Here is a 24369-nt window from a genome sequence, read left to right on the forward strand (position 1 = left end):
GACCCCTATTGACACCTCATTACCTTAGTACCAGTACCAAAACGGTTCTGAAGCAAAAAATGGAAAACTCCAAAGTCTAGCCTCCCTTATTCCAGCCTCCCTGGAGCGCAGATTCATCATGTTGTGTGACATTCTGCACTGCTTTCCTCTGGATAGCATGAAGTGTGTAATCATCAAAATATTAAGGGGGAAGTCCCCCATGAAAGTCCAGATGTCTTCAAAAGCAATAAGGGTGGGGTCGCCCCTTGAAGTCCCGATTGCTGCAAAGCATTAAGGGGAGGGGGTTCCCTCATGAAGTAAGGGAAACATGTGCTTTCATTTCCTAAATTGAACAATGCAAGCATTGTTCGGAGTATACACTCCAGAGTGACAAGGGATTGGGAGGAGAAGGGGCAGGATTGAGAGGAGCTTTTCCAGCATCGGTATACCACCTAATCCTAATCAGCACACCTTTGGTCCTCCAAGGGGATACTGCCAACATCCCATACCACCCCCCCTTATTCATTTCATGCACAACAATGGGTACCAGCAGTTCTTTTTACCCAACTCCAGCCAATAGGTAAAGTACTTATTACCAGACGACCTCTGTAATTTTAGTCCTATCTGAATCATTCAAATGACTTAAATTCACTGACATATCAATTCACAACCTGGGTTTATGTTTTTTTATACTTATTATATAAGGTAAAAGGCTCCATAATTTTTACTCAGACATGAACGTGCAGTCCGTAAGAAGTTGTTGACATGAGTGATTCAGACAGAACTAAAATTATAGAGGCCTACCAGTAACAATTACTTAACCTCGACTCCTAGTGCAGCGTTTCTCAACCTTTAAGTATTTGCGACCTGAGTTTTCATAACAGTTTTAATCGCGCCCCCCTAACGTTTTTTTGAAACCCTAATAAAATGTATTCCTATATTTTTTGCTGCCGATACACCAATACAAATTTAAAATTTCCCTACGAATCGCGAAATTACGCCACATATGGCAACATTCACGCCCCCTTTTTTGTTAGGGGGGGGCGCGCCCCACAGTTTGAGAACCGCCGTCCTGGTGTAATACTAATCTCATCCAGACAGGGCTTTAGTCTCCTGTTCAGGGCTGTGTTTGGGTAACGGGGAGATAAAGGGGTTAGGGTGTCATGTAGGGAGGTTCCTTTTTTATTATTATGGATGTTTTAAATAATTTCCAAATTTTTCAAGTGCAGTGCCAGAATACATTTATATTAACCTGATAACTTTGCATTGTTTCAGTGTAGTTCCACAATACGTTTATATTACGTTGCATCGTGGGGTGGCACCCAAGATATATCTTCATGTCCAAGGATTATCAAGAGAAATTAAAGGTTAGCCGGTAGGTAATTAACGAAGACCAAGACATAGTCAGACAAGGCCAAGATTAAAACTGAGAATTCAAAAAAGTAGAATCGAGCAACCAGGACCCAAAAATGACGAAATAAGAAGAAACGAAATCAGATCTAGTTCCAGGTCCTACTTTAAAAAGAGAAGATAACTTCCAGAATGTTGTGTATGTTATTGACCGTCATGAATTTATAGTGTCGCCCTCAGGACGTCATCAGCGAGACGAACGTGGTCATATGACACTCATGTAAACAAAGGACAACACTTTTTAAAAATGCACCAAAATAAAGCACAGAAACAGGATCCTGACATTGTAAAAACACAAAATACTGCAAAACACACATAAAAACGTGTTAAAATAACAGCATCTACATTACTGGGCATCCCATTACAATACCTAATTTATAGCTTGTAGTGGGCCCTACGTGCAAAAGTAAATGTCCAGAACCATTTCCAGAAATATTTACAGTACTTTAGTGCAATCAAGCATGAGGATGCTTGGCCCGTAATGGGAGAGGAGCGGGGAAGTGAGTTAGTTCAGTCCTCTACTTTCTCCAGTCTCGCTAGGAACGAATAGTCTCTGAGCAAGTTATGGATGATGCTACAGGTTGACACAGGTTCATAGTATCCTTACTGTCACATGTAGGAAGTGCAGTGAAATTTTTTACTTGTGTGTGCTAATCAACATGCAACATCTCACCACACTCCAGTGCCATAATCAGTGAGTATATGACTACCTTAACTTGAAACATCTGCCTTCCTTATCTGGAGCAACTACCTCACCTCAAAAATAGAATTATAATTGGAGACCCAACAGTCTCAGCCTCACCGTTTCTTTGCTGATTTTCGCTAGTAGTCCAGTTTTCTTCTCACTTCTCAAAGACCTCGCATTCGGTTGACTGACAATTCCAAACTGGCCCTTTCTGGGTGTGCTTGTAGGTGTGGTGGAGGTTGGTGTCTCATCTAAGGTTGGCTTCTGCCTCATGGCTGATGCTGCCCCTGTCCTCAGTAACCATATATGGGTTTGTGGATTTAATACTAGCTGTCCCCTGCGGCTCCGTGAAACAGGACAAACTTTAAAAATCAATAAACAAACAGGTATAAACATGGATGATGGTCCGAAACGTGGCCCGATTTAGACTGATTTGAATAGAGGCTGCCGCATGCGCCTGCCTAGCTCCCCACTCCTGATGTCACGCTTCCCTAATCTCTCGGATTAGCGCAAATAATCGCTCCTGCAAGCTAACTATGATACTTAGAGAAGTCTCAATCTACACCAGAATGTTCAAGCAAATTATAGAATAAAACACGATCTAAATCCGTTAAGTTGTTCTCTTGTTATCTAGCTAAGCGGAGGCAAGGTATACTCCGAGGCTGGCGTGTGAGTGTGGAGGGTCCTACCATCTTCCTCTCCTGACGTCACGCTTCTCCCTCCCCTCGGCCCGCAGCCTCTCTCTCGGATTAGCGCGACTACATCTCTCCTGCATGCAAACTATGATAGCTTAGCGCGATGAGAGAAGACACAAAATCAACCGGAATGTTCAAGCAAATTATACAAAAAAACTCAATCTAAATCTGTTAAGTAATAATAATAATAATTCATTACATTTATATAGCGCTTTCCTCAGTACTCAAAGCGCTATCCACACAGGGAGGAACCGGGAAGCGAACCCACAATCTCCCACAGTCTCCTTACTGCAAAGCAGCAGCACTACCACTGCGCCACCTCTCTCGTGAAAAGTGGACAGACAGACATTGGATTTTATATACTGTATAGAGAGATTATCATTATGGTGGGGCGGCACGGTGGCGCAGTGGGTAGCGCTGCTGCCTCGCAGTTGGGTGATCTGGGGACCTGGGTTCTCTTCCCGGGTCCTCCCTGCGTGGAGTTTGCATGTTCTCCCTGTGTCTGCGTGGGTTTCCTCCGGGCGCTCCGGTTTCCTCCCACAGTCCAAAGACATGTAGTTTAGGTGGATTGGCAATTCTAAATTGGCCCTAGTGTGTGCTTGGTGTCTGGGTGTGTTTGTGTGTGTCCTGCAGTGATTTGGCACCCTGCCCGGGATTGGTTCCTGCCTTGTGCCCTGTGTTGGCTGGGATTGGCTCCAGCAGACCCCCCCGTGACCCTGTGTTCGGATTCAGCGGGTTGGAAAATGGATGGATCACTATGGTGACGTCTCCATATTAGGGTTATGAAACTCTGGGACTCAAGGGACTTACACCTCTCTGGGTGTGTACCATTTAATCCCACCAACGTGTCCGAAGGCGAGTTGATTGCACTCTCCACCAGCATGTTAAGTTTCCTTTTGTATTTACCATCGGCTCCATTGGTAGGACAGGCCTCTGCCTGGGATGTTTGTTTCTATGGTGTTACTTCTTCAAAGAATTATTTGTGCTGTTTAGCACTAGACATCTGACCCCAACCTTGAGAACAGGGAGAATGCTTCAAGGGGCTTCCATCCATTGTTCCCTGCTGTATGGACGTGTAATTTCCATCATTGTTGGCAACCCTCTTTGGGGGACTTCACTCGTACAGGTTTATGGGGTTAGACATACTTAGCTTTGGACAATGTCTGTCTCTCAGAACTCTGTCCTTGGATGCGCCCTTTGTCCCCACTCACTCTCCACCCTGTTCTTACTTTCACCACAAGGCCTCTCTCCACTCATCCCTTTACTCTTCACTATAATTGCTTTCCTAGGGCAGGTTTATGGGGTCAGGCTTAGGGTTTGGGTTTACTGTATGTGTCAATACCACCCATCAAAGTTAAAATCTGCGAATATTATGGTTCTTGTTTAAATCTGCAATTTTAATTGTTTTTCACATAAGCAGATACAACTAGTGTATTTAAAAGATATAAATGAGATCATTGTGGTGGGCTGGCGCCCTGCCCGTGATTTGTTTCCTGCCTTGCGTCCTGTGTTGGCTGGGATTGGCACCGGCAGACCCCCGTGACCCTGTAGTTAGGATGTAGCAGGTTGGATAATGGATGGATGGAAATGAGATCATTGTTGTTCTCAAAAGAGATTCAGATCTTTAATTAATCGATACATGATGATGATTTTGAATAGATTTACATATTTGCATACATTTTACAAAACAAATTACAAATGTCACTTAACACTCGTAACAATGACACATATACAATTTAAATGAACGGAGCAAAAAGGTGATATACCACACAAGGTTAATCGCTTGCTGTAGGAATTTCTGTTCCCACAGATGAAGAAAGATCAGTCGCGGCTGAGATTTCTGGTTCACGGGGTTGGCGTATTTTTCCATCCATCCATTTTCCAACCCGCTGAATCCGAACACAGGGTCACAGGGGTCTTCTGGAGCCAATCCCAGCCAACACAGGGCACAAGGCAGGAACCAATCCCAGGCAGGGTGCCAACCCACCGCAGTGACGTATTTTTCCGTTGCAGAAAACATCGTGATTGAACATTGACTTTAGCTTCATTTCATTCATTCAAGAAATATCTTCGAGATTGTTGTTGAATTTCATTGCTCAAATGAAGTTTACATCGCATTCAGAGAAGTCCACAAAGGCGTTTGGCGTCACATAATGCCATGGACAGGCTTTCATACAGAAGCTTCTCCACTTCCTCTTGCTGCAAAGTCTGGGGGTTTGAGGAACTGGCATTATCTCATCGACTAGCTTCCACGAATACTCAAATCCATGAAAACAGGTCGTTTGAATTCAGAGAGCCCACTGTGCTGTAATTCCTAGTCGTACATAACACTGCTCACCAAAAATTCAGAGTGAGAACCTTTAAGGAACTCGTGATTACCTACTCTGAAACCAAAACCGAAGGCCTAAATAGGTCCACCTGTCTCGGTGAGGTTATGGTCCTTTCTCTTCTTAACATGAGGCATTTCCTTCCGAGCCAAAGAGAGTCCTTCATGCAGCACTTGAGTCAACCAAACATCTCGGGTCATCTTGTTCGTGTAGGTTTCAGGAAGCAGTCCAAAAACAAGAGAGTGGTATGAAAGGCTGCTCCTGGGCACAGAGTTCCTTAACTCGGAACATATTATTGTGGTGGTAGAGAGCATTGATGTGTTGTATGATGATGAGTACACGTCATATTAAGGACCCTACTAGATGTTTTACGTTTTGTTTTGGGTTTGGAGTAGGGGAGTCTTATTGAATTTCAATGATATGTTTGACTTGACTTATGCTGTAGAGATTCCATAAACTGACTCTTCACTTTCCCAATGTTTGCCCCACAGGGTCTGGCCAGATCCAGCTATGGCAGTTCCTTTTGGAGCTTCTGTCTGACAGTAGCAATTCAAGCTGCATCACGTGGGAAGGCACCAACGGCGAGTTCAAGATGACCGATCCAGACGAGGTGGCAAGACGATGGGGCGAGAGAAAGAGCAAACCCAACATGAACTATGACAAGCTGAGCCGGGCCTTGCGCTATTACTACGACAAGAACATCATGACCAAGGTGCACGGCAAGCGATACGCCTACAAGTTTGACTTTAATGGCATCTCCCAGGCACACCAAAGCCACTCCAGTGACACGGCTGTCTACAAGTACCAGCCCGATATGCAGTATGTCCCTCCGTACCACAGCCAAAAAATGAACTTTGTCTCTTCCCACTCCACCTCTGTGCCTGTGGCCACCGGAAATTACTTTGGATCCCCCTCGACATACTGGAACTCAACCACAAGCACCATCTACAGCAGTCCTGCCGTCCCCAGACACCCAACCACTCACGTGTCCCCCCACATCAACCCGTTCTACTAAAAAAAAAATAAAGGCACTCTTGACTGCTCTGGAACAGGTCACGCCAGTTTGTGGCCCACAAAGTGAAAAGATTCCTTGAAAACGCGGGCAGAGTTTCCTTCAAGCACGTACTGTATAACAAGAGTTTGTTGAGTTCTGGTCACCGTGAGTGGGGGACATGTTTAACAGCTTTGAGGTTTTTTAATCGGAACAAAACCTCGGTCTCTGAACAGTACACACGGTGGCAAATGGATGGACCTGTCTTACCTGCTACTGCACGATGGATGGACACACTGAACGGAATGCATCTTAGGATTAAATGACTAGCAGACAAGTTCCCAGACCAGTATTAGTACAGAGACTTAAAGACGAGCCCAAAAATACCGAACACATTTCATTTCACACCAGGGTGAAATCAAACGAGAGGAGCAAGCTTTTTTACCGGGCTTTGATACCCCACTAGAAAGGCACAACCCTGTGGCTTCAATGTCCTCCTCACCACCTCCAATCAAATCGTGGTCAATTTCAAAAATTACCAAGGTGCTTTTATTCAAAAAATGTTTTTTTTTCCTAAACTTCCATCAATACTGCAGTGCTCTAGGCACCCTGGACGGTGGGTTATTGTATAGTTTATCTTTCAGAAAACACTGGAAACTGAATTGTAACAATGGTTGGGAATTCCATCCAGAACCCACTGTTCATGGCCAGGCAGGCAACCGAAATACTGAAAATGAGGAGCGCTCGGTCTGGACTGATACCACGTATGGGAATCTTCTGGGTGGTAAACCCTAGAGATCGGGAGAGCAGACTTCCAGGCAGGTGGGAGGTGGGCTCATAGGAATTCCTCCAGATCTTCTTGGTTTACAATGAAGAGGGCCAACAGCCAGTCCATGGTGTAACATCAGTTTGCTTCCCTGGTGTCCCCCAAGATTTGAGACACATCCACGACTGTAACACCATATAAAGCCGGGATGTATTCTTCCAGCACAGAATACTTCAGTATGGCTTTGCAGTCCACCACTGTGCCCAAGAATCGTTTCTTTAAAAAAATTCATTCTCATTACGATCTTAGTTGCTGCTAGATAAGACGGCAATACGTGACAGGGCCAAAAATAAATCAATGGGATGGCTAACATAACTGTACTGTATCTCTTCTCATCCTGTAGCATTACATTGGGGCACTCATGTGTGACTATGGTAAGGTCGCCATTCCAAGATTTGCTATTGAAAATCGATCTAGTGATGGGCAACTCACAAATGATTTGTTCTTTTTCAATGATTCTTTTCAGTGAGTCGTAACAACCGATTCATGAACACAAATTAATTGATTCAGTGGAGTTCAACAGGAGTGCTAAAGCGTGTGCATGTCCTGCATGATGTCGTCAGCATCTTTCAATCCACTAGTAGATGTGCAAAGCACATGTGCATGTACAACCTGAATCATGAGTCTTGACTCACTTGATTCATTATCAAGTCACTCCCCGTGAATCGGTCTAACGATTCTCATTCATTTGATTCGTAAACAAGTAACTCCACGATAATCAGTCTAGCGAATCTCATTCAATTGACTTGTGAACAAATCGCTACCCAAGGACCAGTCTAATGATTCTCATTCATTTGGTTTGTTAACAAATACCAACTCGAGAATCAGTCTAACGATTCTCGTTCATTTGGTTCGTTAGCAAATACCTACTCAAGAATCAGTCTAATAATTCTTGTTCATTCGATTTGTGAATGAGTCACTGTCCGAGAACCAGTCTAATAATTGTCTTCCATTTGGTTTGTGAACAAATCACTACTCAAGAATCAGTTTAATGATTCTCGTTCATTTGATTCGTAAACAAGTAACTCCACGATAATCAGTCTAGCGAATCTCATTCAATTGACTTGTGAACAAATCGCTACCCAAGAACCAGCCTAATGATTCTCATTCATTTGGTTTGTTAACAAATACCTACTCGAGAATCAGTCTAATGAGAATCTAATTATTCTCGTTTATTCGATTTGTGAACGAGTCACTATTCAAGAATCAATCTAATGATGCTCTTCCATTTGGTTCGTGAACAAATTACTACCCAAGAACCAGTCTAACGATTCTCGTTCATTCGATTTGTGAACGAGTCACTGTCCGAGATCCAGTCTAATAATTCTCTTCCATTTGGTTTGTGAACAAGTACCTACTCCAGACCCCCGTGACCCTGTGTTCGGATTCAGCGGGTTGGAAAATGGATGTATGGATGGACAAGTACCTACTCGAGAATCAGTCTAATAATTCTCATTTATTCGATTTGTGAACGAGTCACTGTCCGAGAACCAGTCTAATAATTCTCTTCCATTTGGTTTGTGAACAAATTACTACCCAAGAACCAGTCTAACGATTCTCGTTCATTCGATTTGTGAACGAGTCATTGTCCGAGATCCAGTCTAATAATTCTCTTCCATTCGATTTGTGAATAAATTACTACACAAGAAGCAGTGTAACGATTCTCGTTCATTCGATTTGTAAACGAGTCACTGTTTGAGAATCATTCTAACAATTCTTGCTCATTGATTCGTAAATGAGGTATTACCCAAAAATTAGTGTAATGATTCTCGTTCATTCGATTTGTAAATGCACTGTCCGAGAACCAGTCTAATAATTCTCTTCCATTTGGTCCGTGAACAAGTCACTACTCGAGAATCAGTCTAATGATCCTCATTTATTTGATTCGTAAACAAGGACTCCACGATAATCAGTCTAGCGAATCTCATTCAATTAACTCGTGAACAAATCGCTACCCAAGAACCAGCCTAATGATTCTCATTCATTTGGTTTGTTAACAAATACCTACTCAAGAATCAGTCTAATGAGAATCTAATGATTCTTGTTTATTCGATTTCTGAACAAGTCATTATTCAAGAATCAATCTAATGATGCTCTTCCATTTGGTTAGTGAACAAATTACTACCCAAGAACCAGTGTAACGATTCTCGTTCATTCGATTTGTGAACAAGTCACTGTTTGAGAATCATTCTAACAATTCTTGCTCATTGATTCGTAAATGAGGTATTACCCAAAAATCAGTCTAATGATTCTCGTTCATTCGATTTGTGAACGAGTCACTGTCCGAGAACCAGTCTAATAATTCTCTTCCATTTGGTTTGTGAACAAATTACTACCCAAGAACCAGTCTAACGATTCTCGTTCATTCGATTTGTGAACGAGTCACTGTCCGAAATCCAGTCTAATAATTCTCTTCCATTCGGTTTGTGAACAAGTACCTACTCGAGAATCAGTCTAATGATTCTCGTTTGTTCGATTTGTGAACAAGTCACTGTCTGAGAACCAGTCTAATAATTCCCTTCCATTCGATTTGTGAATAAATTACTACACAAGAAGCAGTGTAACGATTCTCGTTCATTTGATTCGTAAACGAGTCATTAGGAAAAGGGATAATAGCATATGAATTATCATTTTAAATAAATAATTCTACATTTATATGTAAAATTAATTATAGATTTATATACAATGTAAGTGCCACATAGGATGGACTGGCATCCCTACCAGGAGTAGGGAAGGTTCCTTACCCAGACAGGATGGTCAGGCATCCCAATTAAGGGAGAGAAAGGTGACTTACCCGAGCCAAGTGGATGGACAGACATCCCAGACACTTTCCCTGGCTTAGATAAAAGAAGAAAAGGACAGGGAAGGACTGTCTCTGAGGGGTAATTATCCCCCCAGGCACTAGATGGCAGCAGCCCTCCATATCGGCGCACATTCGGGAACCAGCAGGGAATCCCAGGAGCTGTAGTCTCGTCAGCATAGCCCTGCTGGGTCCGTGGGTGCCACAAGAGGGCAGTGCAGGAAGCTACACTTCCCATTACGTGAGACTTCTGCTTGACCTGGCAGTGCTTCCAATGGGCAGCAGCCCTGGCACCGAAAATACTCCCAGGTCCTCAATAAAAAGGACCGCTCTCCCTTGTCCAGGCGAGTCAGAGCTGGGAGGAAGACGAGCAACACTTGACTGGAGGAGGGCAGTGCGTTGGAGAGAGAAGTGAACTGGAGAAGTTACTTTTGAGAGGTATTGTGTATAACAAACACACTTTGATTTGAACCGTGGACTGTATTGTGTCTTCGTGTTTGGGGCTTGGGGCTCAATGGCACCCCGGCCCATCATGATAATTAATTTTATATTTATACATATTTAATAAATAAACTGTTATTTATTAGTTACATACACACATACATACACATATATATGTGTACACATTTTTTAAATTACATATCTGTAATGTGACCAGAGGGGACCAAATTTCCGAATTACATTAAATCGAGACTCTTAAACTGGTAGTTTGAAAGAATCGAATCAGTAAAGTGAATCGAAATGCCCATCACTAAATCGATCCGCTCAGATTGTATCGATAAGGTCGGCTTCAGAGGTGTGACAGTTCGTTTTAAATCAGTGGTGCTCAGCTGGGGGCCCACGGTGGCTGTGAGTTTTTTGCCTGGCTGTTCACATATGGCAGTCGGCTCATTCTGTAGCACAATAAACAAATTCTCATTAAAACAAACCAACATAAAACCTTGCGATCCCAGGAGTATCGCTGTTGTAATGCAAAGCAAGAAGGAATACAAAATAAAATCCATGAAATAAGAATGAATAAAGGTCCTGGGGATTTAGAAGTATTGTTTTTTATTCTTGTTAAAGGCATCGTGCAGCCAGAAATGTATTCGGAAACAGCAGGTTGGAGTGTCGGGTTCAAAGCACCTTGGAAAACCACTACATCCAAAATGGTATATCGCTTATGAATTTAGGCATTCAAGTGACATTCATAAAAAAATACAAATCTGTTTAAATAATGTCAAGCCAGAAAACTTCCCAACGCACACACAAACACGCAAAGCATTGTCTCCAGACTACTATTTGTGTAGCATCATTACTGAAAAATGTGTAGCACATTCATCAAACCTGCAGGTCCCTTCCTTTTATTATTCTGTAAATTTCAATTTGTATAATTCTAAGAAATACACATTTGCTGAGTTATTTTTTTTTGTAAAATTCTTATATATTGATGTCATTTTTTTAAATATGTCAATAAATACGTGTTCTCCTGATTTTATTAAATATTTCAGTTTTCTGTTGTCTGTCATGAAAGTGAAAAATTGACAAACGTGAAAAACTGGAATCAGTCAGGACTGGCTACCATTGTCATCCTGGCGCCCCCTCCAGGTTGGCGTCTGTCTTGCACCAGTGACCTTCCATCTCCTAATGAGAACAGATTGGCTTAAGTGGAATTGATAATTGATGGAGAGATGTTTGTAGTCCTGACGCCCCCTCCAGATTAGTCTCTGCCTTGCACCCAGTGATTTACAGTTTAGACTTCAGATCCCTATTATCCTGAATGACAGTAAACTGATTTACTGTGCCTATAAAAAGTGTTAACCCCCTTACAATTTTTCCCATTCTGGGGGCAGTTTGATTTAGTGAATCTTCATTTAATTTAGTGCTTGTTCACTGTGCAGACCCATGTAAAATGTAATCTACAGTGAAAACACATTCCAAGGTTATTTGCAGTCACCTTAAATCAATGAGAGCATCCAGCAGATTGGTAGTGGGATTGACCTGGACGTCTTGTATGTAGCAGTCCAATGTCTAAGCTATCCTGGCTATGATAAAGGTGTGTTAATTTAGTGAAACTTTGTTGTATTCTTTCATGGGCACTGTCATCCACCTTAATAAAAGAATAAGTGTCTGTGCATCCATCGATTTACTATGTCTGTGTCATTCTAAAAAGTGGCGCATCACAAACATTAACACTGCTTTTACAAATCCCATACTAAATGAAATTTAAAAGAGACATATGCAATGCATTTGTCATTCCAACAGATGGTGCATCACAAACATTTGCAGCAATATAATGCATTTCAATTATCTTTTCAGTAGATGGTGCTTCACAAACATTAACACCGCTTTTACAAATCCCATACCAAATGGCATATAAAAGAGACCTGTGCAAAGCATTTGTCATTCCAACAGAAGGTGCATCACAAACATTTACAGCAATAAAATGCACTTCAATTATCTTTCCAACAGATGGCGCTTCACAAACATTAACACTACTTTTACAAATCCAATACCAAATGGCATATAAAAGAGACATATGCAATGCATTTGTCATTCCAACAGATGGTGCATCACAAACATTGGCAGTAATAACATGCATTGCAATTGTCTTACCAAGAGATGGTGCTTCACAAACATTAACACTGCTTTTACAAATCCCATACCAAATGGCATATAAAAGAGACCTGTGCAAAGCATTTTTCATTCCAACAGAAGGTGCATCACAAACATTTAGAGCAAAAAAAAGCACTTCAATTATCTTTCCAACAGATGGCGCTTCACAAACATTAACACTGCTTTTACAAATCCAATACCAAATGGCATATAAAAGAGACATATGCAATGCATTTGTCATTCCAACAGATGATGCATCACAAACATTGGCAGTAATAACATGCATTGCAATTGTCTTACCAAGAGATGGTGCTTCACAAACATTAACACTGCTTTTACAAATCCCATACCAAATGGCATATAAAAGAGACCTGTGCAAAGCATTTGTCATTCCAACAGAAGGTGCATCACAAACATTTAGAGCAATAAAATGCACTTCAATTATCTTTCCAACAGATGGCGCTTCACAAACATTAACACTACTTTTACAAATCCAATACCAAATGGCATATAAAAGAGACATATGCAATGCATTTGTCATTCCAACAGATGCTGCATCACAAACATGCACTTCAATTATCTTTCCAACAGATGGCGCTTCACAAACATTAACACTACTTTTACAAATCCAATACCAAATGGCATATAAAAGAGACATATGCAATGCATTTGTCATTCCAACAGATGGTGCATCACAAACATTGGCAGTAATAACATGCATTGCAATTGTCTTACCAAGAGATGGTGCTTCACAAACATTAACACTGCTTTTACAAATCCCATACCAAATGGCATATAAAAGAGACCTGTGCAAAGCATTTTTCATTCCAACAGAAGGTGCATCACAAACATTTAGAGCAATAAAATGCACTTCAATTATCTTTCCAACAGATGGCGCTTCACAAACATTAACACTGCTTTTACAAATCCAATACCAAATGGCATATAAAAGAGACATATGCAATGCATTTGTCATTCCAACAGATGATGCATCACAAACATTGGCAGTAATAACATGCATTGCAATTGTCTTACCAAGAGATGGTGCTTCACAAACATTAACACTGCTTTTACAAATCCCATACCAAATGGCATATAAAAGAGACCTGTGCAAAGCATTTGTCATTCCAACAGAAGGTGCATCACAAACATTTACAGCAATAAAATGCACTTCAATTATCTTTCCAACAGATGGCGCTTCACAAACATTAACACTACTTTTACAAATCCAATACCAAATGGCATATAAAAGAGACATATGCAATGCATTTGTCATTCCAACAGATGATGCATCACAAACATTGGCAGTAATAACATGCATTGCAATTGTCTTACCAAGAGATGGTGCTTCACAAACATTAATGCTGCTTTTATAAATCCCATACCAAATGGCATATAACAAAGACATATGCAACACATTTGTCATTCCAACAGATGGTGCATCACAAACATTGGCAGTAATAAAATGCATTGAAATTGTCTTACCAAGAGATGGCACTTCACAAACATTAACACTGCTTTTACAAATCCCATACCAAATGGCATACAACAGAGACATGTGGAATGAATTTGTCATTCCAGCAGATGGTGTATCACAAACATTTATAGTTATTCATTTTATTACAACTATTTGTGATGTGCCCTTTGTTGGAATGGTAAATGCGGTGCATTTTATTACTACAAGGATTACAAAATAATTCCAATAGATGGTGCACTGCAAATATTAACACTGAGGTCTATGTTGATTATTTAGATTTCAACCCATCTTAGATGCGCAGCGCAGCTAATAAGAATGTATGTGTATATCATCCCACACTGCTTTACAGATTCATTCCAATTGTTTCTATTTTTCTACAACTGAAGCCCAGATAATAAAGCAAATTTCTCAAATAAAGGCTGGAACTTAGTGGTGGGGATACAAACAGCTACAATTCATGGCCAAAAGTATGTGGACATCCCTCAGGTGCTTCATTTTTAACAGGGGCATGAATTCAGTAGATATCCATGCAATCTCCATTAACAAACATCGAGTCGAACTGAAGAGCTTAGTGACTTTAAACACGGGCCTGTCACAGGATGCCACCTTTGCCACAGGTCGATACTTGAAACTTCTGTTCTGTTAGATCTTCCCCCTGGTCAACTGTCACTGCTATTATTGTGAAGTGGTGGCATCAAAGGAGCAACAGCAGCTCAGCCATCAAGTGATACACCATGAATCTCACAAAGTGTGGCCACTGAGTGCTGATGCATGTAAAAATGGCCAATCCTGTGTGGGGCACCACTCACAACCAAGTGGCAAACTGCCTCTGGAAGCAACATTAGCACAAGAACTGTGCATCAGGAGCTTCACAGCCAAGCCTAGGATCATTACCTACAATGCCAAGCATCGGCTGGAGTGGTCTTAAGGCACATTGCCCACTTTTGGATGGTGATGCTGTGAAAATGTGTTCTCTGGAGTTGTCTTCACTATCTGCTGGTCTGATGGACCAATCTGGGTTTGGCAGATGGCAGGAGAAGATTACCGTCTGGACTGCATAGTGCCTACTGTCAAGTTTGTTCAAAGTTGGAATGCTGTCAGGGTTTGGGCTGGAGCCTTTGGTTCCAGTGAAGGGTTCTCTTAATCCTACAGCAGACAATGACATCTTAGACAATTGTCCACTTCCAATTTTGTATCAACAGCTTGTGAAGACCCTTTTCTATTCCATTATGACGTCCTGCCAACACCAACCAATCTCCATCAGTGGATTGGTGAAGATCCAGGGTGTGCCCTTTGCTCCAGGCCAACCTCCCTCCGGCATATACTCACGGGGTGTAAGACCAGTCTCACCCAAGGGCGATACACTTGCCGCCACAACCAGGTCCTAAAGAGCCTTGCGTCCACAATGGAGGAAAAATGATCTCTCATCAATGCCCTTTCGTCACCAATATCTAATCATCCATCCATTTGTCCAAGAAGGTGCTACAGTTACCAGGAGCAACTCCACACCATCGGAGAGAAGTCAGCTGTGCTTAGCACGTGACCGGAAACTGCTGGTAGATATTGGCCAACAGTTGGGGTTTCCTCCGGAGATTGCCACTACTACCTTGAGACCTGACATGGTGCTCTGGTCCCCTTCCTTAAGGAAGGGTTACATTATGGAGCTCACCGTACCCTAGGAGGATTCCATGGATGAGGCATACAAGCGGAAATATCTACACTATGCTGAGTTAGCTGCTGAAGCGCAACATCGCGGCTGGACCATGGAAGTTCGCCCAGTGGAAGTTGGATGCAGAGGGTTTGTGGCAACATCTACCATCAAACTGCTGAGAGACCTGGGAATTAGGGGACAGAGCCAGCGCGCAGCTATCAAAGCTGCATCAGAGGCAGTGGAGAGAAGTAGCCAGTGGCATTGGATGAAGAGGAATGCCCCCTGCTGGGCCCCCAAGTAACAAGCTTAGGCTGCCATACATAGGTTCATGAGATGTCATCCATTTAACACCAAAGCGACTCTCATGACTAATTGGGCATGGGACGCAAGCTTAGGGCTCATCACCCTATAGCTGGCCACCTCTGGTGAGGGTGTATAGTGTGAAAGGCCAAAACACCCCATGAGCCAAAGGAACACTACAGATGATGAGTCCCAATATTCTACAAACTTCTCCAGGTCTACCATTCACCATTCACCGACAAGCGTAACTGAACCTATTGTATGTGCTTGCACAAGGATAGTAACATCTCATTCCGTGTTTCGTAATCTGCCCTGTGGTCCATCAAGACATAAGTGGCCTGCACACAAGCCCTGACCTCAACTCTACTGAACACTTTTGGGATGAACTGGAGCTCCAGTTGTGAGCAGGCCTTCTCACCCAGCATCAGGGCCTGACTTCACAAATGCTGTTTTGGCCGACTGGACACAAATTCCCAGGGACGCACTTCCAAAATCTTATGGAAAGAAGATTGAAGGCTGTTACGGTGTGAGGTGGGCATCTCCATATTAATGCCCTTGGTTTTGAAATGGGATGTCCAACCAGCTCATATAGGTGTGATGGTCCGGTGTCCACAAACTTTTGGCCATAGAATGTGCTGTATGCTGTACAGTTCAAAGTCCTCACCACTGGTGGGGGGGGGGGGGGCACACTGTAGGTTTTTTCGACTCCAAACAGGCACATCTTCGAGACCCTGGACAATGCAATCATTGGTGGTGTGGTAAGGCTGTGTGTGGACTTTGTCCTCAAGGTAATTTGGTCATGTGCAGCTCCTGGGGTCACTCATGAGAGGGGCGTAGATTTACAAGCTGGAACTTCTTCGCTCTTTCACAATTGCACAAAGGACAATGAGAAGTATAAGGAGAGATTTCAAAATGACCGCTGTGTACAAAAGTACAGGAGCCTCTGCTGGATCTGCAAAAGAAAACAAAAGAAAAATGAGTGACTCCTGCAGCTTCACAAGCTGGAAGGAACATTGGTTCAGAAGACGCCTGGCAAGATCTGCTGCTAACTAACAAGACATTTGAATTCTTCTTTACTCAAAACTAGCCGCCCCCCGCGGCATTGCCCGCGTAATAGTGTCCTCGGCTCCTCAGTCCTGACGTCACTCTTCTCCCTCCCCTCAGCCTGCAGCCTCTGTCTTGGATTAGCACAAATATATCACTCCTGCAAGCGAACTGTGATTCTTAATGCAATGAGAGAAATTACAAAATCAACCGGAATGTTCAAGAAAATTCTGGAAAAAAGCCCGAACTAAATCCGTTAAGTAGTTCTCTCATGTGCTAGATAAGCAGATGTAAGATACGCCCCGAGGCTTGAGCGTGCCAAGACGGTACTTACTGAGCGTGACGGATTCATTAATGATGCGGTGTTGAGAGTTGTAGGTCAGCACACAGGTGTAGGTGACCGGCATGTTAGGAAAGTCGGTGGTGAGTTGACTTTGTAAGGCCTCCATCCCGTTCTCAAGCCGGGTAATGCTCTGTACCGAAATTTCCTCCGAGAGCTCTGTGGTTCCTTGCATCCAGAAGAGCTGAGCATGTTGAGATTTTGCAACCGTGACGTTGCAGGAGAGGATTATGGTCTGGTCGTACAGGCTGTACATGGGCGCAGAGAGGTTCAGGTGGCCTGCAGTAAAGCATACATGTGAAACTTGATTGGTTAACGTTCAAATGAAACCTTCGTCTTTCATAGGAGAAATGTACTGTTCCTATATACAGTCAGTCAGTCAGCCAGTCAGTCGGTCATTGTCCAACCCGCTATATCCTAACACAGGGTCACAGGGGTCTGCTGGAGCCAATCCCAGCCAGCACAGGGTGCAAGGCAGGAACAAACCCACCGCAGGGCACACACACACACACACACACACCAACCACATTATAGGGACAATTTAGGATCGCCAGTGAGCCTAACCTGCATGTCTTTGGACTGTGGGAGGAAACCCACGCAGACACGTGGAGAACATGCAAACTCCACGCAGGGAGGACCTGGGAAGTGAACCCGGGACTCCTTACTGTCACCCACTGCGCCACCTCCTATATACTGTATGTTGTGATGCCAGCCCGGACACACACAGGCTGGACACAGGTTCAACACAGCACCCGGTTTATTTACAAGGCACACTGTGCACAAATCACCAACACACAATACAGCACAATTCCACTCTTCTGTTCTCTGCTTTGCTCTGCTGCCAGTCCATCCGCCTCCACTTCCTCCTCAGGCTTTGTCTTCTTCCTCCCGACTCTGGCCATTGAATGGAGTGAGGTGGCTCCTCTTATTTAGGTCCCGAGAATGTTCCAGGTGGCTCATCACTATTATCTGGAATCACTCTCAGGTGTACTGGAGGTCCTTTATAGGGCTCTGCAGCTCCCCCTGGTGGCCCCCACAGAACCCAATAGGGCTACACCAAACTCCAGTGCGGGAATCCGTGGTGCCATAGCTGCCCAGGAGGGCTGCCCTCTAGTGTCCCAGGGGAGGTATTGCGTCAGCAGCGGCATCACCCTTAGTCCTTCCACTCTGATGGTGTCCAGGTAGTGGCTGTGGCCGCCCATCACAATATACAGTACATACAGTCATGTGAAAAAGTAAGTACACCCCATGGAAACAAGTCAACATATTTGGACAGGCATTTATTACAGATCTTCACGCAAACAGGGTCTACTATATACACAGGTCAAATTCCATTAGAACAAACTCAGTTTTAAAGAAATCCATCCATCCATCCATTATCCAACCTGCTATATCCTAACTACAGGGTCATGGGGGTCTGCTGAAGCCAATCCCAGCCAACATGGCAGGAAACAAAACAGAGCGCCAGCCCACCACAGGGTGCGCGCACACACACACCAGGGACAATTTAGAATCGCCAATGCACCTAACCTGCATGTCTTTGGACTGTGGGAGGAAACTGGAGTACCCGGAGGAAACCCACGCAGACACGGGGAGAACATGCAAACTCCATGCAGGGAGGACCCAGGAAGCGAACCCGGGTCTCCTAACTGTGAGGCAGTAGCGTCACTGCGCCACCCAGTTTTAATGAAATCTTAGTTTAAAATTCCTTAAAACCATGAAAAAAAAGCAGCAAAACGTGCATTTCTTCCGGTCCAAAAGTCACGATTCAGGAGTTCCATTGAACAGCCCATTGGATTGCACGCTTATGTCACTTACTTTATTTGTCACACTCTTGCAATGGAGCAGAGCTCGAGAACGGCCACTGCAGACTGGAGACATTGTGGGTGGATCAAGGGGGCGGGGTCACTGTCAATCAAATTCGACTTCAGCTCTATTTACGGCGGTGGTCCAAAGCTCGACTCTATTAGTGAATCAAGCGCGATCGTCACAACAGGGATTAGGGGGAGGTCGTCGGGGATCAGCTGTGGTCAACCTACAAATGCCGTCACGGTGCATCAAGCACGATCGTCACAGCGCTGTTCCCCTTGGTGAATCATAAGAGTGATCGTCAGAGTGAGGGTGATCATCCACATTCCAGTAAATCAGGCATGATATTTTGGGTTTGGCCACAGCCTAATGGTTTGGAAACACTAGGCAACATAGGCTGTGTCACACACGTGCGCATGGGAGGCAGCTAAAGGGCTTGAGTGAGGGCAGTTCCGAATCAGACCGAGATGTGGCAGAGGGCACTGACTCTTTTTCTCCCTTTCTTGCAGACCATTCACGAGAGATTCCACCTGGCCCTCTTGACGTCCAAGCCTATGGAAAAAGACCTTGCTGGTTCCGGCCCCTGTGATGTCACGTCTGGGTTCGAGCCTATGGCTGAAGACCTTCATGAGCCCGATCCCTATGACCTCACTTCCTGTCTTCCCCTTTAAAAGCCTCCATCTTTTCCCTATTCCCTCAGTTCTGTTTTGGACTCGGTTTTGCGCACATCAGTGCTATCCAGCCAGGAAACCAAATATACGGGTGGCTGCCCCAAACCTTGCTATGGCTCTTTGTAGAGTTTGTGACAGCTGCCACTTGGGGCACCATTTTTGAAAGGGGCACACACTCCAGACACTGAGGGGGACCTGCTTATGAAACTCAACTGGCAACCTCTCCAGAAATTCCGTGTTAAATATAATGAGGAGTGCCATTTTTTGTAACTAAAGGGGCGCATGCTCCGGATATCAAGGGGGTCCCCCAACTCACCAACCATCCCACCACCCCAAATTCAAAGCCTAATAATACAGACTGCTGCACGCTATGAACAATGAGGGGAACAAACCCTATGGCTCCAAATTGGCTTCCAACCAGCAGGGACGTCTGCAATTTACAGATAAAGTTGGAACTTCTTTATTAATGCCGGCAAAAAGACAAAAGATGTTGCCATCAAGTTCAGGATTCTGCAGTCAGCTTTGTCAATAAGTCCTGAAAGAACCGCACTACGTGCAAACACCATTATAGCGAATTCCCCTTTTAAATTAAGGACCGTATCTAAAACATCACCATAGAGACAGAAAGTGTGCAAAATGAGTCTCATTGGAAACAATCGACCAAATGTTACTCCACTGCATTCCATATCAAAATCAAAGGCGATCACTAAATAGGAAAAGACAACAGCGCTGACAATTACAAGGAACTAATGACATTCCTTAGAAACACAGGATTGGAAAAACGAATCTAGCATAGTAAATGGAATGAAGGATTTTCACTCCGTACAGCAGATGGCAGTAATAACCAAGAGTATCCAAACTACCGTATAACAGACGAAGAAGGAGAAATCCTCATTATAACATATTGGTTTCTTCAGTCCCGAGCACTTTGTTCTAACAGAATTTGACCTTTATATATATATATATATATATATATATATATATATATATATATATATATATATATATATATATATATATATATATATATATATATATATATATATATATATACATACACACACTACCATTCAAACATTTGAACACACACAGAAAGTGTCATGTTTTTGACAGAAATGTATATTTTTTTTATCAAGATACCATTATTGAATTTCCCCTTGGGGATTAATAAAGTATCTATCTATCTATCTAATCCTGCCAACTACACTATCTATCTATCTATCTATCTGTCTATCTATCTATCTATCTATTAAATTGATCTTAAAAGTCATTCAATATTATTTCTAATGCCTATTACTGCTTGAAATGACTGATTTTAAGATTTTTTAGATTTTCAGAATTCTTATTGCATTTTTATATTATAAACTAAAATATCAAGAAAGTCATGGTTTTTAATTTCAATAAATCATTATTATTTCAATAATTTATTTTAATAATTTAATTTAATGACCTCTGAAACCTGTTATTCTGTCACTGGGGTAGCTGGAGGGAGCAGAAAGGGCGGTCCACCCTGGCGGCACTTTTTTAGGGGCAGCACTTTTTCATAAATTTTAGTACTAGAATTTTTAGACTTTTTTGACAATTTTGTTTGATATGGCTTTGGCAAGATAATGTGCATCGTGTATGTCAAAATGACGCCATTTTAATGTTTAAAAACTGTTATAAATACATATGTTGCAAAGTTATATTTGCAATCTACTCTTCTTCTTTCGGCTGCTCCCATTAGTGGTCGCCACAGCAGATCATCTTCTTCCATATCTTTCTGTCTTGTTCTGTCACCCCCATCACCTGCATGTCCTCTCTCACCACATCCATAAACCTTCACTTAGGCCTTCTTCTTCTCCTCTTACCTGGCAGCTCTATCCTTAGCACCCTTCTCTCATTATACTCAGCATCTCTCCTCTGCACACGTCCAAACCAGCACAATCTCGCCTCTCTGACTTTGTCTCCCAACCGTCGAACTTGAGCTGACCCTCTAATGTCCTCATTTCTAATCCTGTCCATCTTCGTCACACCCAATGCAAATCTTAATATCTTTAACTCTGCCATCTCCAGCTCTGTCTTCTGCTTTCTGGTCAGTGCCACTGTCTCCAACCCATATAACATAGCTGGTTTCACTGCCGTCCTGTAGACCTTCCCTGTCACTCTTGCTGATACCCGTCTGTCACAAATCACTCCTGACACTCTTCTCCACCCTGCCTGCACTCTCTTTTTCACTTCTCTTCCACAATCCCCATTACTCTGTACTGTTGATACCAAGTATTTAAGCTCATCCACCTTCGCCAACTCTACTCCCAGCATCCTCACCATTCCACTGACCCCCTTGTCATTCACACACATGTATTCTGTCGTGGTGGTCCTATTGACCTTCACTCCTCTCCTCTCCTCCTCATATCTCCACCTCTCCAGGGTCTCCTCAACCTGCTCCCTACTCTCTCTACAGATCACAATGTCATCAGCAAACACGGGGACTCCTGTCTAATCTCGTCTGTCAATCCTAAGCCTAAAAGTGTAACGGTTTTATGTGACGTTTCTACGTCACTTTTTTGTTACTCTTTAAATTGGACTTATTTTAAAATCTACATATATATGTTTGGTATCATTCTTTTCAGAATTTATCGACCTTTAATGTGATGTTGTTAGATTTTCAGATTCTTATTGCGTTTTTATATTATAAACTAAAATATCAAGAAAGTCATTATTTTTAATTTCAATAAATCATTATTATTTCAATAATTTATTTTAATCATTTAATTTAATGGCCTACCAGGCCGCAGCTGGGGTTTGGGCGCCAAAGGCACTGGCCCCCCCTAGTACATTATCTATCTATCTATCTATCTATCTATCTATCTATCTATCTATCTATCTATCTATCTATCTATCTATCTATCTATCTATCTATATATATATATATATATATATATTATATATATATATATATATATATATATATATATATATATATATATATATATATATATATATATATATATATATATATATAACTTTTGAAATGTATTCAAAAATGAAATCTTGGAAACTCTGCTCTAAATATCGTAATACTTCTGCAAATTTTCCACACAATGGCTATTAGTGTTACTAGCTGTGAGAGAAGTTTCTCCAAACTGAACCTTATAAAAAAAATTATTTAAGATCTTCACTGAGTACTTTGCATTTAAGACACCTTGCCATACTTTCCACAGAGCAGCAACTGACAAACAATATCGACTTTTAAAATGTCATTGACAATTTTGCCCACAAAAAAGCAAGAAAAGTAATACTGTAGATTTATTGTTTGAATAGTTGTAGATTGTAGATTTTAGATTGTAATTAAATTGTAATTGTAATTAAGAATTTAAAAATGTAGTTAACATTTTTGTTGTTTTCATTTTTTGTATGATATGTATTATGTTTTAATTTGCAAGTTTGGCAAACTTAAAGACCACCCCAGGCAACAAAATCTCTAGCTACGCCACTGTATTCTGTTCATTTGGGTTGCAAAGTACTGGCACTCCCAAAGTCCAGTTCTAGGATACAAAATGGCCAAAATGAAACAGATTTGTGAAGAAACATGTTGATCTATTGTTGTCAGTTTTTTGTTGTTTTTTGTTTTTGTGCCTAATGAAGGTTATTCCATGTGACAGATTGCCAAGGAACTGAAGATTTCATTAAAGGTGTCCATTACTGCCCTGAGACAAGAGGACAAACAGGACCTGATGAGGATAGAAAAAGATAGTTAGGTTTGTATTTTCTTATTTATTCCATCTTACCATGAACAAAGAGTAAGGTGCCATTTCCAGTGGGGCGTTGAGGAAAGTCGTTCGCGATGCAGGACATCATGCAGTAATACGTATTGTGATCACCAGGGTGGACGTCCAACATCCTGAGAGAAATGCTGTTGTTCCCATCTTCCTCTTCCATGGTGACCCTTCCTTTGTGATGACTGGAAGAATAGTTGTTTTCTGGGTAAACATCCGTCCGGTTGATTCTTTCCCCAAAGTACCAATGTGGGATTCTGCGTTTGACTGTCGCATCTCCAGGGTTAAAAACACAAGGCAGGACGGTGTCTTTGCCAGTGACTGCAGTGACGAATGGTGGCTGGATGACACTCAGGGCCTCTGCACCTGCCAAACGTAAGCACAGTTGAAACCAAATGTTGGTGACTTGTCAGATGACTGAATGGGCCACTTCTTCCTTGCTAAGTTTAAAGAGCTTTTATGATCCGACAATGGATTCAGAAAAAAAATATTCAGATCCCATCACGTTCACTCCTTGAGATGTCTCTAGAATGTGGCAAACGGAATTTGATTGACCACCGTTTCGGAAGGCACAAGTCTATCTGTGCATAGAAGGTCCTAAAATTCACACTGCGTGTCAGGACAAAAGTTAAACCATGAAGTCCAAAGAACTCTCCGTAGACCTCAGTGACAAAACTGTGCTGAAAATACAAGAATTATTTACACAAATCAAAAAATACGACCACCTAACCCCTGTCTTAGAGTTGATACACTTGCTCTCAGTTGAGTTTAGGGTTGATTTCAAAATCCTCCTTTTCTTACATATAAACGTCTACGCGTGGAAGTGTGTGTGTCTGTCTGTCCTGCTTGGCAGTGCAAGGCTACAGCATGAAGCTCAAAGAGCCAGCAAGGTGGCCCCAAGTTATTTAATGAGTCAGAAGAAGAAAGAAGGATGAGGCTACAGCATGAATCTGAAAGAAAATGACTCCATCGCCAAAGGGAAACCAATGACGAAAGACAAACTCGCTTAGC

General features: G+C 42.4%; 3 protein-coding genes and 1 long non-coding RNA gene across 12 annotated transcripts in view; 1 reads left to right on the plus strand and 3 right to left on the minus strand.

Annotated features, from left to right (window-relative positions):
• fli1rs (Fli-1 proto-oncogene, ETS transcription factor-related sequence) overlaps window positions 1–7179 on the plus strand; it is a 101450-nt gene extending 94271 nt beyond the window's left edge. For all 4 annotated transcript variants that reach the window (XM_028823728.2, XM_028823730.2, XM_028823727.2 and 1 more), the window contains one exon: window positions 5588–7179. In XM_028823728.2, coding sequence (XP_028679561.2) covers window positions 5588–6111 — 524 coding nt within the window. In that variant the 3' untranslated portion in view covers window positions 6112–7179. The remainder of the gene's footprint in view (window positions 1–5587) is intronic.
• Window positions 7180–7899: 720 nt separating this feature from the next.
• LOC127526162 (uncharacterized) lies at window positions 7900–8941 on the minus strand. The gene is made up of 3 exons (XR_007933786.1): window positions 8918–8941; window positions 8340–8445; window positions 7900–8044 (listed from the first exon to the last, which is right to left on the minus strand). It is a non-coding gene; the product is annotated as an uncharacterized LOC127526162 (long non-coding RNA).
• A 1815-nt stretch (window positions 8942–10756) lies between these two features.
• On the minus strand, window positions 10757–15885 carry LOC127526153 (uncharacterized). 6 transcript variants are annotated; one of them, XM_051920709.1, is made up of 3 exons: window positions 12965–15885; window positions 12337–12379; window positions 10757–12187 (listed from the first exon to the last, which is right to left on the minus strand). In XM_051920709.1, the coding sequence occupies exons 1-3, from the start codon at window positions 13882–13884 to the stop codon at window positions 12182–12184; spliced, it is 969 nt and encodes a 322-aa protein (XP_051776669.1). In that variant the 5' UTR covers window positions 13885–15885; the 3' UTR covers window positions 10757–12181. The 6 variants fall into 6 exon arrangements, 5 of the variants coding, with proteins under 5 accessions (XP_051776669.1, XP_051776667.1, XP_051776666.1 ...); XM_051920707.1 differs by having other exon boundaries at window positions 10757–12079; window positions 12230–12379; window positions 12965–15238; XR_007933778.1 differs by lacking the exon at window positions 12965–15885 and adding an exon at window positions 12530–12559 and having other exon boundaries at window positions 10757–12379.
• Window positions 15886–15950: 65 nt separating this feature from the next.
• LOC114668104 (uncharacterized) overlaps window positions 15951–24369 on the minus strand; it is a 36727-nt gene continuing 28308 nt past the window's right edge. The window contains exons 3-5 of the mRNA XM_028823733.2: window positions 23371–23724; window positions 17115–17399; window positions 15951–16688 (exon numbers count right to left, since the gene is read on the minus strand). Of these exons, the coding sequence (XP_028679566.1) occupies window positions 16576–16688; window positions 17115–17399; window positions 23371–23724 (752 nt within the window). The 3' untranslated portion in view covers window positions 15951–16575. The remainder of the gene's footprint in view (window positions 16689–17114; window positions 17400–23370; window positions 23725–24369) is intronic.

The sequence above is a fragment of the Erpetoichthys calabaricus genome, chromosome 17 (genome assembly GCF_900747795.2).
Source record: "Erpetoichthys calabaricus chromosome 17, fErpCal1.3, whole genome shotgun sequence".
In the NCBI taxonomy this organism is placed as follows: domain Eukaryota; kingdom Metazoa; phylum Chordata; class Cladistia; order Polypteriformes; family Polypteridae; genus Erpetoichthys; species Erpetoichthys calabaricus.